Here is a 15,410-nt window from a genome sequence, read left to right as displayed (position 1 = left end):
TGACGTATAGGTCACTTTTTCTCAGAAAAATAAACAAAAAAATGTATCAATTTTCTCTTTGGTGCAGATGAATAATGTGACAATAGAGTATTGTTTAGACATCATAAGAAAATTCGAGGTTTCAGAAGAAAACAAGAACCAGAATGTTCTGGGAATAGAAGGTAATATATTTTAGCATTTCAGTTCCTTTGGATGATATTTTTTTCATTGTTGTTATGGAGCAAAGCTTTTAGCAGTATTTTCTTCATTGGAGCTTAATACAGCCTTCTGAAATACTGACATTCTCTGGATTCGTTGGATTTCAGCTGCCATCATGCTGATCACCCTTGTCCATGCTAGCTGGTAATTGCAGAGATTGTACTTCCAAAACATATGAAGTGTGTTGCCTTGAGAAAGTTTAGTTTAATATGTCAGTATGTAAATGAGAGGTCAGTCTATTAGAATTTTAATTAATGATGGAAAACATAAATGAGACTATGAAAATATAAAATATATAAAACATAAATGAGACTATGCAGAATGTGATGCTGTTATGAGACAGAGTTTGTTTCTCCATTGAAATTCATTTCTAGTCTTATTCTTTAGAATGGTACTTTAGATTTAATTAGAAACAAGGAGAGAAAACAATGTAAGTGACTGGTAGTTAAAGTAGTATTTAAGCAGAACAAAAAGGGTTATAATTAATTTTCTCTATTTCAAGGCGTAACATAAAAAAATGAATGCCAGTGTCTGCCAGATGGAGAAAATAGGCTTTAATTTACATAGTATCAGTTCAAATTGAGGTTGTCTTGAACTCAATATCTATAGCTTTGCAAAAGTCACTTTCTGTCAACCTCCACTTCCTAGCTGTTAAACTGGAATTATAGTATCCAAATGCTATAAAGGTTATTTTAAACTGAAAGCTGCAAAGCACTCTACAAATAACAAATGCTATAGTTTATAATTTTGCCTTCTTTAAATAAATGGCAAATAATATGGTAGCAGCGATAGTTGTTCTAACATTATTTAGTGAATATGCTTGATGAATCTAGAAATAGAGAAGTAGCTACAATAAGTTGAAGAAACGGGTTTGACAGCAATTCATATTAGGATGTCTGTTTGGAGTAAAACATATTATTACCCGTGTCTTGAAAATATCCTATCTCAAGTTCACTTCGCCCAGGATTTAAATTGATAGACTGGCATATGGATTTAGCAGTGATCAGAAATATTTCCCCCCATGTTTGGAGTTGCAGCATTCCTTCCAGTTTGAAAGAAATAGCCAATGACATTACTGTTGTCTGGGAAACATCCGTAGAAACTCCTTTCAAAGAGCTTGAGAAATTGATGGGACCTCCCCCCACCATGCAGTAGCACTCAAGTCTCGAACACAGACTTGCTAACCTCCAACTCAATGATCCTAACCATGTGAGCCTGAACCTGAGGGAGGAAAAAAAAATACAAACTAAGATTTGGTGGTAGTCTTGAATATGAGCTTGTTGAGAGTGAATTTGGTTGAGAAAAATCAGGTGAGCCTTTAGAGAAGCAAATTCATAACAATTCTCAGGAAACATTTTCTTGAACAGAGAAGGATGGTCCAAGATAATTATTTCCTGCAGAATCAGAAGAGCTTCTTTTTAGTATTATATGAAGAAATCACAGTAGCAGGCCCTATCATTGAGCAACATATTTTGGGGTTTACACAAATTATGTGTAAACAAATTAACTTGTTTACACAAGTTATGCTATAATCCAAAAAAAATAACCCAAGTTAGAATACTGTGTACTTTGTGTTGGGTTTAAAGGAATGCCAATAACATCAAAATGTCTCTGGCTGACCAGCAGTGCCTGTAGCAAGTAAAAAAAAATGATGACATGACACAGTCCTGTCCTTTCCAACTTGCATCATTGCAACTGACATAAGAAAGTAGGACACAGGTTTACATCATGATACACATTCCATCCCATTTCTCCTGCTCCATACAGCTGACCCTGAAGGACATTCCTTTTGAACATATTTATAATTATTTAATTTTCTGTTCATCCAATTTTGTAAAGGCCAGAAACAAACAAAATTTGCATGGGTGCACCTATCATCTGAGTGGAAAATTACTTGGCTAATAAGGTGCTGCCTACCCATTTTAACTTCCTAATTCAAACACTTGGATTATTATTAGTGAAAGAGTGTGTTTTGGTTGACTGCTTGGTTAGTATGTAGACTCAGTCATTTTAAAGATCTCATTAGTATTTCATCTTGTTCTTTGGATAAAGATCAGAAGTTTAACATTGTTAAACTCAATATTGTTTTAAGCAGCATTGGGCTACAGTGAAACAAGTTTTTAAAAGATGAAAATTAATTTTGAGGACAGTTGAGTAAGTTACCATCATAAGGATGATGACCTGTTTTTGTGGAATGAATGAATCAATGAGTGAATGAATAAAATATATGGATGGAACTAGACAGTGTGGGCCATCTTTCCTGAAACTGCACATCAAAATTGACAAAACAAAGCTCTCCAGGGTCTTTGTGAGACTGTCCTTTTTCTTTTCATCACAAACATCCTTTCTGGTAGGCTGGAGAAAACAATCTGAAAAGATGGTTAATATATAAGCTTAATGTCAGGCTCCTGCATATTGTACTAGAATAATTTCTATATACTCGGTTTGAACTGGGAAAACTTTTTTTTAAACCTGTCCAGTCTTTTGTACTTGTTGTCATTTTAAATCAGTTTTGTATGCCATCTGGGTGACATTCTTGTGTTCATGATGAGCTAGCGTATATTTCAATGTTAAGGGAAATCTGAGGAAACAAATATATGTCTATTGGTTTGAAATGTTTAATTACAAATTATTTCTTTCAAGAGATTCACTAATCCTTGCAGTTGAAGGGGAAATTCCATCATGTGGCTCTTTGTGCAAGGAGAGCTGTCCTTCAATGATAATAATAGGACATGAATGGGAGCAGAAGAGAAGTGAGCAATATTCAAATCTGAAGTGGTCTCCCTTTCTATATTTGCCAGTTATGCTGAAAGGAAATATGGATTTTCTGGAGGATGTGTGGAGACCTTGTGTGTTCTGGAAAACCATGTTGGTGGTGGAACAGCTGTGTTGCACAATTCTGTCACCACATTGATAGCTGCTTAATTCAACTGTATTATATTTTTGATCTTGAATGACTAGTAAGGACTCAATAAAAGGGATATCTCCATCAACAGCTATAGAGAGCATGCCCACTCTGGACCCAAAACATTTCCCTCTGCTTCGTATGTATTGCCTGCTTTTAGAATAGAACAATCAATGTATACATCAGGTCAATAGTCATAAGGTATGACACTGCGACAATTCTGCTGTGTTTTCTAAATGCTACCAAATAAATTCCAATTCTAAAATAGCTATTGCTTTTGCCTTGTAAGATTCAGATCTAAACAGACCATAGACAAGATGAGGAAAGCATTTCAGCATTGAATATGTTTTGGGTGAATTTGGATGTGTATCTAAATCTCAGTTTTGGCTTACTGATGGACTGGAAGTGATTAGTGATTTATGATTATGCATCAAAATGTATGAAGTATTAAAGCAGGTGATGTGTTATCTCAACAGTAACCATTTGGGGAATGCTAGAATGACATTTGAAAGAAAGTATCTGAGTGTTGATTCTTGAATAGGTTCTATTTTATGTTGTTACTCCTTCATGAATGGCCTAAAATTGTGTGCTTCATATACAACTTTTCCATATTTTGCTATTTTCTCTAATTTTACAGGCTTTACCAATTTTATGTGCAGTCCGGCTTGTGATGTGTTCAATCCACTGCACAGCGAGGTACATCAGGATATGGAGCAACCTCTTTGCAACTATTTTATTGCTTCTTCCCACAACACATATCTAACTGGAGACCAGCTTCTGTCTCAGTCTAAAATAGAGATGTATACCCGAGTCTTACAAGATGGCTGCCGATGTCTTGAAGGTGTATTCTTTATTTCACTTGGTGGTCTATTGCTGTGGAGTTTCCACTATTACACTAAATATGTCACCATACACGTACATTTACTCTGTTCTATGTCTGCTCTCAAAGCATACAAAATATTTAATGGAGAATATGACCAAATACTCATAATTTATGCTTCTGTATAAATAAATATTTGAAAATACAGCACAAAATTAATACTTTTAATACATACAGCTCTAAGTAAAAGTATTCTCATTTGTACTTTTCTGATGTACTTTCCTTTCCAGCAAAACTGATGCTATTATTGTGTGGTAATAATAGCTTGTCAGCTTTAATCATTTGCCAGCAAATGATTATAGATTATGAAACATGACACTTGATGCATGTAATAAGAGAATGTCCACTTGCTGAATAGCATTTTCAAATGCCAAATATATGCTTTGGGCATTGATCTCTTTTCAGCCTGTTTACTTGGAAGGGAAAAATATCAGCAAAATATTTATTTAACATATAATGTTCTTATCTTGATAGTTGATTGCTGGGATGGCCCAGATGGAGAACCAGTTGTGCATCATGGTTATACCCTTACTTCCAAAATACCTTTTAAAGATGTAATCGATGTAATAAACAAAAATGCCTTTACTAAGAATGAGTAAGTATAGTATATTCAGTATGTAAACAATACCTTCTGGTTTGTGTATTTTATACAATATTGTAATCAATTAAAAGAGAGTTGTGCAAATCTCTTTTCATTACCGTTTGTAAATAATATGTTAAAGTATCTGTTAAATTGATAACATATTTTTTCCCCAACATTACAGAAAATTTTATTTCTCAGTCACATTTCTTTTCATTTTAATAATGGAAGTGTTCAATTTAGTGTGTCGTAAGATTTGCAAAGCACCCTGTATATTTATTGTAGGAAATGTCTTTGTATTTAAAGGGCTTTATTTTACAAGGATAAATGTCTTGAAGATGGTAGGGTAGCATTTTTCAAACAGAGATTTTATTAATATTTCAATTGCAGTTCCCAGAAGTCTAGATACAAGGGAAGCTTGTGTAGATTATTTGGGGTAGTAGGGGTTTCCTCCAGTATTTCATAACTAGTCTTTGTCATAGTTTTTTTTTTTTTGCTAAGATGGAAGTAAAGAACCACCAAATTCACTTTAGCTCCATGAACACAACCATGCAACCATCATTTGAACACAATCATGCAACCTTCTATACTGTTGAACACAACCATGCAATCTTCTATACTGTTATCAAGAAAATTGCATGGTTGTGTTTATGCCGTCATGAGCAAAACCATGTAGCTTTCTTGATAACAGTATAGAAGTGGCTTGCCATGCTTCTTCCAATCTTGCCTATTGCTATCATATTCCTTGATGTCTCTCTTCCAGATACTAGCCAGCTTAGATTTCAAGTTAAAACATTTATCAATTACCTGCTCAAACAGTTCTGCTATCTAAGGCATTTTTTCCCGTTGTCAGTGTCAGTTTAATAATATAGATACTTCTTGACCTATGATCACAATTGAGCTCCAATTTTGTGTTTCTAAACAAGATAGTTGTTAAGTGAGTTTTGCCCCACTGTATGACCTTTTATGCCACAGCTGTTAAGTGAATCACTGCAGTTGTTCAGTTAGTAACATGGTTGTTAAGTGAATCTGGCTTCCCCCTTCTGCTCGCCAGAAAGTTGCTGTTGGGCTGTTGTAACTTCAGTCACTAAACAAATGGTTCTAAGTCCAGGAGTAATGAAGGCAGATGGGGAAGACCATGGAGCTATGTACTGCTTCCTCTCTTCCTATATTATCCATGATTATCAAACATGATTTTATGCAAAAATGAAATGACTGAGATCAAACCTCTGTTCAGTGCAGTTATCCAAATTCAAATATCTCAGGCAGAGGATGGTTTAGCCATTACTGAGCCTACTTAGTCAAGAAAAAACAACTACCTTTTGTGCTAATTAATTGTGCTCTTACAGTTCGGAAGTTTTTCTATCAAATTAGAATTGGCTGTAGTGAAATCCATTATTCCTTGTTCTGCAGTATGGAAGGTAAAGAGAAGAAATCTTGACCTTCTGTATGACATTGTTTTAGAAATTTCACAAATCTATAGTTCCCTGGATCTTCCATCTCTCCTTTTTTGAAGGTGGGGTAGATTTGTCTTCCTCAAGTTATATGGCACTACCAGTACTCCAGGATTTTTTCAGAGCTAATAATACATAAAAGTTTTGCTAGTCCTTTATTAAAATTTCTTCAGAGTCAGACTCTTCGGCTTCCTGAAATTTAAATTAAGTCTAAATAAATATACATTATTTGACCACATGTTGGGCACTCTCAAGTAGTAATGCTTGTTTTTTATCTTTCTCCTCATAAGTATATGTTGCAATACATATCTTCTTGTTGAAGAAAACTAAGTGAAAAGAGGAGTCGAATAATCCTTCCTTTTCTTTCTTACCCATTAGTATCTTTCTGTCCTCAGTGAGCAACTGTAGATTGATTGTTTTCTTTGGGAACTCCCAGGAGATTAATCTACTCACAGAAGATAAAAAATAGTGTTGCCTTGCAGTGATTTTAATATTTTCAAAACATGATTTCCCCCTCATTTTTAGGTTTCCAATTATATTGTCTATTGAAAATCACTGTAATGTTCAACAGCAAAAGAAAATTGCCCAGTACCTCAAGGAGATTTTTGGTGACAAACTAGATTTGACCTCTGTGAACAATGGGGATCTCAAGCAGCTTCCAAGTCCTCAGAGTTTGAAAGGCAAAATCCTAATCAAGGTAAACAGTGACAAAGAGTAGCCTGCTGGAAAACTGTAATTTCAATCTTTTATCTACCTTTGTTTTCTTTCCAGATTCTGTCTACAGATGAGATGTCTCCTCCGGAATCATGTTGAATGTGTAGGGGTGTGGGATTGTGTGTGTAACTATAATTAAATAACTGAATGTTAAAATGGAAGGGATCATGGGATCCTTCTATTAAACTGAAGACCCAAATAGTTTCTGTAAAGTGTCAAGGACAATTCTCAAAAGTGAGTAATACCATGGTCTATTTTGGGAGGCTTTTAGGAGAAAACCTTAAGCATATGCAAGTCTCCAGATATTCATTTAGGAGACTCTTAAATCTCCAGCCCTGGAAATGCAAAAGAAAAAAAGATTGACATTTTTAGAATAGAATAGAATATAATTCTTTATTGGCCAAGTGGACAATGATTGAACACACAAGGAATTTGTCTTTGGTGCATAAGCTCTCAGTGTACATAAAGAAAAAATAAAATACATTCATCAAGAATCATAAGATACAACACTTAGTGATAGTCATAGGTTACTAATAAGCAATCAAATCATACTAGGGAACAAATAAAACAATATAAATTGTAATGATACAAGCAACATGATTATAGTCATAAGTTGGAAGAGATAGGTAATAGGAAGGATGAGAATAATAATAGTAATACAGTGTTACTTAATGGTTTGACAGTGTTATGGGAATTAGTTGTTTAGTAGAGTGATCACATTTAGGGAAGAACTGTCCTTGTGTCTAGTTGTTCTGGTGTGCAGTGCCCTATAGCGCCATTTTGAGGGAAGAAGTTGAAACAATTTATGTTAAGGATGTGAGGGGTCTGTAGATATTTTCACAGCCCTCTTTTTGGCTTGTGCAGTATACAGATCCTCAGTGGAAGGCAGGTTGGTAGCAATTATTTTTTCTGCAGTTCTAATTATCTGTTGAAATCTGTGTCTGTCTTGTTTGGTTGCAAAGCCAAATCAGACAGTTATAGAGGTGCAGATGACAGACTCAATAATTCCTCTGTAAAACCTTTTAACCTACTCCTTATCAGGAGACCTCTGAAGAGAGGCATGAGAATGATACTGAAGGGCTATGTATTGCCCAAGCTATACCTTTTACATTCATGATCAAGTTCAATATCCTTTCTCTGTTATAAATAGGAAATATGTACCCATATTCTGCTGAATATCTCTACTGAAGGAGAGAAAATCACCACCCAATGTAATATATCTCCCTGTTGAATAAGTTATATGATAAAAGAATTCCCAAAGTTTAGTTAAAAAACCCCTGCTTCCTTACAATTTCTTTTTTATATTCTGTTTCTGCTCTTCAAAACATTACACAATAGATCTTTATTTCCTGTATGTAAAACAGAAGACATAAGTAGATAGAAGATTTTCACACATTTGAAGTGAGCTATTAATACTTAATTACTTCATTATTAATATTTCATGAAGTCATCTCCAAATTAATACTTTTATTTAGATAAAGTTGAATTGCCAGTGCATCAGATCCCCAACATGAATATTTTTGACAACATTTAATCAAAGCGTTTATTCAAAATAAGATAATTTTTGTATCATTTAATACAGCATTTGGCTATTATTTAAACTTGAATATATTTAATTTATATACCCTATGAAATCATGATTGACAATGATGATGGTCAATGCACGTATCCACTGAAAAAAAAAACAGTAAAAGATTTTCCATTTTTCCAGGCCACCTGTAGCGTCCTTGTTTGGCTCTTAGATTAACCAGTTATCAGTATCAATATCCTTGTAGCAGCCTTCTCCAATTCTGCAGATGTGGATGCTTTAGCTTCAACAATGGACAACTTCCTTTTGGAATTTTGGGCAAAAAACCAGCATTCCTATTTTAGAGTACCCAAACTAGAGAAAACTCTGGTGGAAAGCAAAACCACCAAACTGTCACCTTTTACGTTTTATATTTCTTTTGAATTCTGTCTTGCGGGAGTGCACTAGCTATATCTGATGACTTTCTAAAACTACAATCTTTCCCTGAGCTGCTGCCCTTTGATACTTCTAAAGAAAAGGCTTTAGTGGGGTGAAACGGAACACTATAGACTCCGTGAACCCCAAGCCAGATATGTGTTTCCTGAATGTGACTTTTATTTGACTAGGTGCATTTCTATTTCATGTGATCCTCCTTAGTACAAGTGCTGTTGCAGTGCTGATAAAAAAATGACATAAAATAAATAAGGGGACAGTATCTTCTGTAGAACAGTACGTTTTTATTGGAATTTGGAACTAATCAAAATTGGATGAGTCAGATCAGAGCACCTTGTAACAAGCAGGTTTAATTTCCTGAAGATCAATCTTACTCGTATTTTTTATTAACAAAATGCTTTGCCAAATCTCAGTTTATCAGCTCATGCAAATAACACACTGCTGCTCTAAATAACACTACTAAGTTTGCAAGCTACATGTGCCAACTGCCTTTTAAAGTAGCCATAACTGCTTCTCTGATAGAAAAGGACACTTAAATCCATTATTGTGCAGTTATTTTTTTTTAAACAAGTTTTATTAATTTCAAAAACAAACAAATCATCATCAACCATTACATATTTGAACCTTTTTCCATTATAAATTTTACAAGTCAGATAAAGCCTTATCTTATACAATACAATTCTATTTTAAACCATTTCTAAATGAACATAAAAACATCTCTTGTCCTCTATTTCTTTCTGACTTGATTATCGTCATTTTCTTTCTATACTTCTAAAAGGTTTCACCAATACTTCTCAAAAACATAAACAGACACAAACAAACATATAAAAAATCTTTTAGTAAAGTAACTTGGCCCCCGGTACCTCTCTTTATATGGGCTTTAATTATATTCATGCTCATCTTACAGATCATTACCTATTTTATTTACCATTCTGTATCTTCTATATATACTTCTCCACATTTCACTCTTCATAATTCTATCTTATTCAATCCATCTTAATTTAAATCATTAAATTTGTATCTTTTGCCCATCCTTTATTATCACTCTATCTCATTCCTTATACTGAAAAAAAAAAAGAATTTCTCCTGAAATCTCTAATCAGAGTATGATGCCTTTCTATCCTCTCCCTAAATATTAGATTAACATTTAAAATGACACCTAATATCCAATCTGATTCTGCTTGGTACATTCTATCAATTAATTTTTACTTTTAATAACAATAAAAAGAGTAATAAATCAGAAATGTTTAAATACATAGTATCCTCCTAAATACGTAGTTAAATAATAAATCTAAATAATAAATCTTATAACATTCTAATTGCCTTTCCCTTCAATATTTTATTACATTTTAAAAATCAATCATTATTAAACATTTCAACATTTTAACTTCTTATTAACTCTTAAACCATTCTAATTTTCTATTTCTAATACAAATATTACAATACCGTCTTATGTACCTTGCAAAATCTTTTTTAAAAAAAATTATACTTTACCCTTTATCCCTGAAAAAGATTCCTCTTTTCCCATCCAATTTTAAAACTTTGTGGCTTTTCTCCGCCTTTCCCCTTTCTTTCTTCCCCCACCCGATCTTCCTACCCCCTTCTTCTAACCTCTGTCTTGCTGGCATCCCTTCTCTGTTGTATTCCCTTTTTCTCTTGTTTGCTATCATTATATTTATTTTGCATCATATTTTTCTCTTTCTTAAATGTTTTTTTTAGATCTTAAGTCCTTCATTTTCCTCACTTTCTTCCTTCCTTCTTCCTTAGGTAAATTTTGGGATTCATTAAAGATGGTGTCTTCGTCTTCTTCTTGTTGTAATTCCATCTGTCGCATTGTCTGTTCATAGTTAACCAACGCCATTTCTAAAAATAGAAAAGCTTTTTCCATACCATCTTTACAGGCTGCTTTTGTTTGCTCATATTCATCCCTCAGTTCCTCAAGGGAGAAAGCCATTATAAATCTTTTCTTTTCTTTTTTCCCTCTTTCTTCTTACTCCAACCAAAATATTCCAAAAGGAAAATAAGACAATCCCAAAGTCCACAATCCTCAATCAATCCAAGCCAAGCCAAAATTCCCACTTTCTCTTCCAGGGGTAGTATCAGACAAAGGAAAAAAGAAAATCCAAATCTGTGTTTTGAAGCCTTATTAAAAAAAAAATTTTTTTCTGTCTCCAAATCCTTAAGGCATCTCCTCCAACAAAATCCAGCCAGATAGATATATTTTTTGTCCTCTCCCTTCCGACTTATCCCATAAAGCTAGTTTTACCTGAAAAAAAAAACAGGTTTCTCAATATCCGTTTGTTAATTCCGTCGGGAGGGAGAGTAAACTTTCCTTTCAGCACCTCAGAATTGCCGCTTACTTTCTCTTATGGAAAGAATCATCCAAAAAGCCATCACTTCCAGGAATTAAATTAAATATATCTCAGAGTCCTGGATCGACCAAGAAGACTTTCACTTTTAAAAACTTTCTCCTCTTCCTCCAGCGCATACTTGCCCAGCTGCCGGCTTCTTTGTGGCGGCCATTACGGACCGCCGCTACGCCGTCTTGGTAAAAGGAGGTTCTGCCGGCCAGGGAGGGGGTCTGCAATACCCCCAAACCCTTTTCCGGATCCCCCTACCTTCAGCTGCCCCTGCAGGGCAGCCTTGCTCCGCACCCTTTCGGATCGGAGCCCCAAAAACGGCTAGCGCGGCAGGGATCGCGCAGCTTCGCGAATCCCTACCGCTCGCAAAGCCGACAAACCGGAAACTCCATTATTGTGCAGTTATGAAGACAAAAGCTTAATAGATGAAAAATGAAATAATTAAGAGTTCTGGCAAATAATTTTCACAGCCATTTATTTGTCTCAAATAGCCTATAATACAAATTATATTGTGCATATGGAGATGCATAGTGTAATTTGTTGCTTTTCCCTCACTGTTTTGTTTTATAAGATTAATTGATTGATTTCTAGCGTGTTTGTGTAATAAAATCCATATCTATTTAAGTTCCTTGGGGTAGCATATAAAAAACAATAAAAATGCAGCACAATATAAAAAAATGTAGCTGAGATCATAGTTGGATGCAGTTATGTAGGCCACCAAATTCAAATCCCTGCTAAGTATAGGAATTGATAATAAAGTATTTCCAATGAGCATAGTTTAAACTCACACCATACAGATGTGGCTTAAAACTTCTGGTATGCCCCAATGTCAGAAGTCTTTCACAGTGACTAGTTTTGGGTGTCACTCTGAGGGAAAGTAATAAACTTTTGCCCTGCCATTGAATAGATTATAAACTACAGTAGGTATGCATTTCTAGGAGCCATTCTGCATATGTTGTGCCATTAGTGAAAATGCAACTCTATCTATGCAACTGACAAATGTCTCTAAAGAAGTGTGCAGAAAGTGATTTAACAAATTTAACAGAATAACAGAGTTAGAAGGGACCTTGGTGGTCTTCTAATCCAACTCCCTTTCCAAGAGGAACTATACCATTTCAGACAATACCATTTCTTAAAAACCTTCAGTGTTGCAGCACCCACAATTTCTGGAGGCAAGTTTTCCCACCGATTAATTGTACTGATTTTTCAGAATAATCTGAAAATCCAGATAAGTATACATAGGAGCTGTTGAAGCCATGTTAAAATAGTAAGTTTGAGATTGACTCAGGAATGGATTGAAGATGTTGATAACATTTAGCCATTTAATTTCATTTAGCAGCTTTGGTGCTCTATTACACGGGTGTCAAACTCAATTGCGTCACGCGAGGTCACATGACTTATGTTTTTTGCCTTTGTGGAGCCAGGGTGTGTGTGGCCTGCATGTGATGCATCTGGCCTGCTGGCTGCCAGTTTGTCACTCCTGCTCCATTAGTAGAGTTTTCTGGTAATTCTTGTAGATAATTTTTCTGCCTTATGGTTAAACTGTTTCAATAGGTGATAGTATCTCACCTACATTTATCAGTTACATGGTTATAAGTTACTTTATCAGCCTTGGCAGTTAAGTAGAGCTAGTGGTGGGATTCATTTTTTTTTTTTACTACTGGTTCTGTGAGCGTGGCTTGGTGGACATGGTGTGGCTTGGTGGGTTCGGTAGGGGAAGGATACTGTAAAATCTCCATTCCCTCCCCACCCCACTTTTCAGCTCCGTTCTCCTGTGCAGGGCAACAAAAGAAGACCCAGCCGATCAGCTGGGACTTGGGAGGCAGAGAATAGATGGGATGGGTCCAGTCAGAGGTGGTATTTGCCGGTTCTCCGAACTACTCAAAATTTCCACTACCGGTTCTCCAGAATTGGTCACAACCTGCTGAACACCACCTCTGGCTTTAGATATGAAATTTACATGAATTCAATTGTTGTAGAGAAGTTGAACATGCCAGCAGAAGGCATTGACAGAAAACAGCATAACTGGGTTCATGCAGTCATTAGGAATTTAACTTAAGGGAGTCTTTGCCTTTTATAACTGAACTGGGTGGAAGCAGTTTATTTACATTCAGGGAAAAGTTTTGGAAAAGCTGTTTATTACTCGCCTTGAGATGTTACTCACCCTTTCACTTTGAGAGCAGTAAGCCAAGTAAAGGCTGATTAGAGCATCCATTTCTAACGGACTATTAACCTGCTCATTCATGCTGTTAAAAGGAAATCATTTTCATCCAGTTTTTCATTCAGACAAGTATGCCCCTCCAGTTTCTAATCCTGATAAACGTATTTCCAAGATTGTATGTTTGGGAAGTTCTGAATTAAAAAATTTGAATGAAGGGTAGCCAAAGCTCATATCTGTGAGGCTTAGCTTTTGAAAGGATACTACAGTATGTGACTAATGTACTATTTGGAGCCATTTTGATGGAAGTAATGAAGGCACTTTTAGCTAATAATGATTTCTTAGGTCACCTTTAAATCCCATAGTAAAATGTGCTGCAAATCACCAGTCTGTTACAGGAGCTGCATGGTCTCTGCATCTCCTTAATGCTCCTCTTTTTTCTTGCCTATATGGGCTGTCAGAGGCCACCACTTGTCTTTGTCTCTTCAATATTAACCCTAACCTTCTCATAGCACAGAACAAAAAAGCCCAACAAAGATGAGTAGGAAATAGCCACCAAATCTTTTATCAAAAGACAAGCGGTTACAAAGGGCTGTTCAGGGAGGATCAGGTTGTGGCGGTGGAAAAGGATTTTCTGAAGAGCTAAGCTCTCTATGAATTTATTTCTTAAAGGCTTTCTTACTCTTGTCAGCTGTTAAATCCTGATATCCTTTTCAATAACTCTGTCAACTGTGCAAAAGAAATACGGAGAGTCTAGAACTATAAATCAAGGCTATGTTATAATTTTACCATTATGCCTGTCAAGGTTTTTTTTTCCAACTACATCCAGCTTAGTGGCTCAAATCACAAAACAGCCAAAAACAACACAGGTTCCTAAACAACACCCATAAGACTCATGTACTCACACTATTACTCATTATTCATTCTTCTCCACTCTTCCCCACTGCTACTGTTTCTCTAGCTACTGCTACTCCAACTACTTTAAACTCAACTGCTTTGACTTTAAACCCTTACCACAGTGTCCTACCACCATTACCTGTTCATGTCTCTCTGCCTATATCAGGGTCCCCAAACTTGGCAACTTTAAGACTTGTGGACTTCAACTCCCAGAATTCCTGCGCTAACATGACTGGAGCTATGCTGGCTGGAGAATTCTGGGAGTTGAAGTCCACAAGTCTTAAAGTTGCCAAGATTGGGGACCTCTGGCCTATACTCTGTTTTAACCAATGGGACCATCTCAGTCTGCCTAAATACATGAGCCTCTTTCCCTTTTTCTATTAAATAAGGACATACTAACACCTGTCTGTTCAGTATATCTGATACACTTCAGAAATCTCCAGTACATGTGATTTGATGTATCCTTATCAATTTAGTTTTCATGGGGTTTCCAGACTTTTGTTAAATTACTGAGTTCTAAAATGAAGCACAACCATTTGATGGGAAGTTAATGTTAAACCACTTGTTGTTGCCTAACCAACAAGTATTAAGAAACTATGATTGAGTGAGACCCTGTCAAGAGGTGCTCATGAAGAGAGATCTATTTATTGCAGATAGGGAGGGGTCTGGGAATAGTCTTGAGTTACATTATATTTAAAGTTGCTTCATTCATAGAGCACTTTAGAGCCCTGGAAATTTCCTTTTATTGACTTAGTTCCCAACCCAAGATTGATTACGGTTTTTCAGGACTTTAGACAGTTATGTTTTTTCTTATTTATGGGATTGATTTATCACAGTTGGATAGAACTCTAGGCTGTGCACTCTATCCAAATTAGCAAATGCTACTAAATTAGTAAAGCAAAGTATATAAAGAATGATAATAGAAGTGTATACAATTATGTGCCTGAGCAGAGAGAGATATACTTTCTCAAATGTGTCAGCTTGTTCTTTAATGAAAAACAAGACTGTGGCCATTAATTAGAAAGTTTTTAAAATGGGATTAGATGAATTATTGGAAGAGAAAAAGTTGTTTGTCATTAATGGCTATATATTGAATTCAGACTGTGAAAACTAGTTGCAGGGGAACATGTTATATTCAACTTTTGCTGGTGAATTTCCCAGGAGGCATCTGACTGGAATACACATCCTTGGATCTGATCTATTTTTGGTCCGATTCAACAAGCCTCTTGTTATACTATGCTGTTAATCATGCAAGTATGTGATATGCTCAGCTAGAGATCCTAGAAACAGCTGTTCTATGTACC

The 15,410-nt window shown here is 35.5% G+C and overlaps 1 protein-coding gene across 7 annotated transcripts in view; it reads left to right on the top strand.

Annotated features, from left to right (window-relative positions):
- PLCH1 (phospholipase C eta 1) overlaps positions 1 to 15,410 on the top strand; it is a 132,691-nt gene that overhangs the window by 84,279 nt on the left and 33,002 nt on the right. For all 7 annotated transcript variants that reach the window (XM_087965222.1, XM_087965221.1, XM_087965217.1 and 4 more), the window contains 4 exons: positions 68 to 161; positions 3,741 to 3,944; positions 4,458 to 4,578; positions 6,543 to 6,714. In XM_087965222.1, coding sequence (XP_087821348.1) covers positions 68 to 161; positions 3,741 to 3,944; positions 4,458 to 4,578; positions 6,543 to 6,714 — 591 coding nt within the window. The remainder of the gene's footprint in view (positions 1 to 67; positions 162 to 3,740; positions 3,945 to 4,457; positions 4,579 to 6,542; positions 6,715 to 15,410) is intronic.

This window comes from Notechis scutatus, chromosome 4 (genome assembly GCF_049901735.1).
Source record: "Notechis scutatus isolate UNSWTSFEM ecotype Mainland chromosome 4, rNotScu1.2, whole genome shotgun sequence".
NCBI lineage: Eukaryota > Metazoa > Chordata > Lepidosauria > Squamata > Elapidae > Notechis > Notechis scutatus.
The sequence above is the reverse complement of the archived record's forward strand: the minus strand, read 5'-3'. Positions and strand labels throughout refer to the sequence as shown.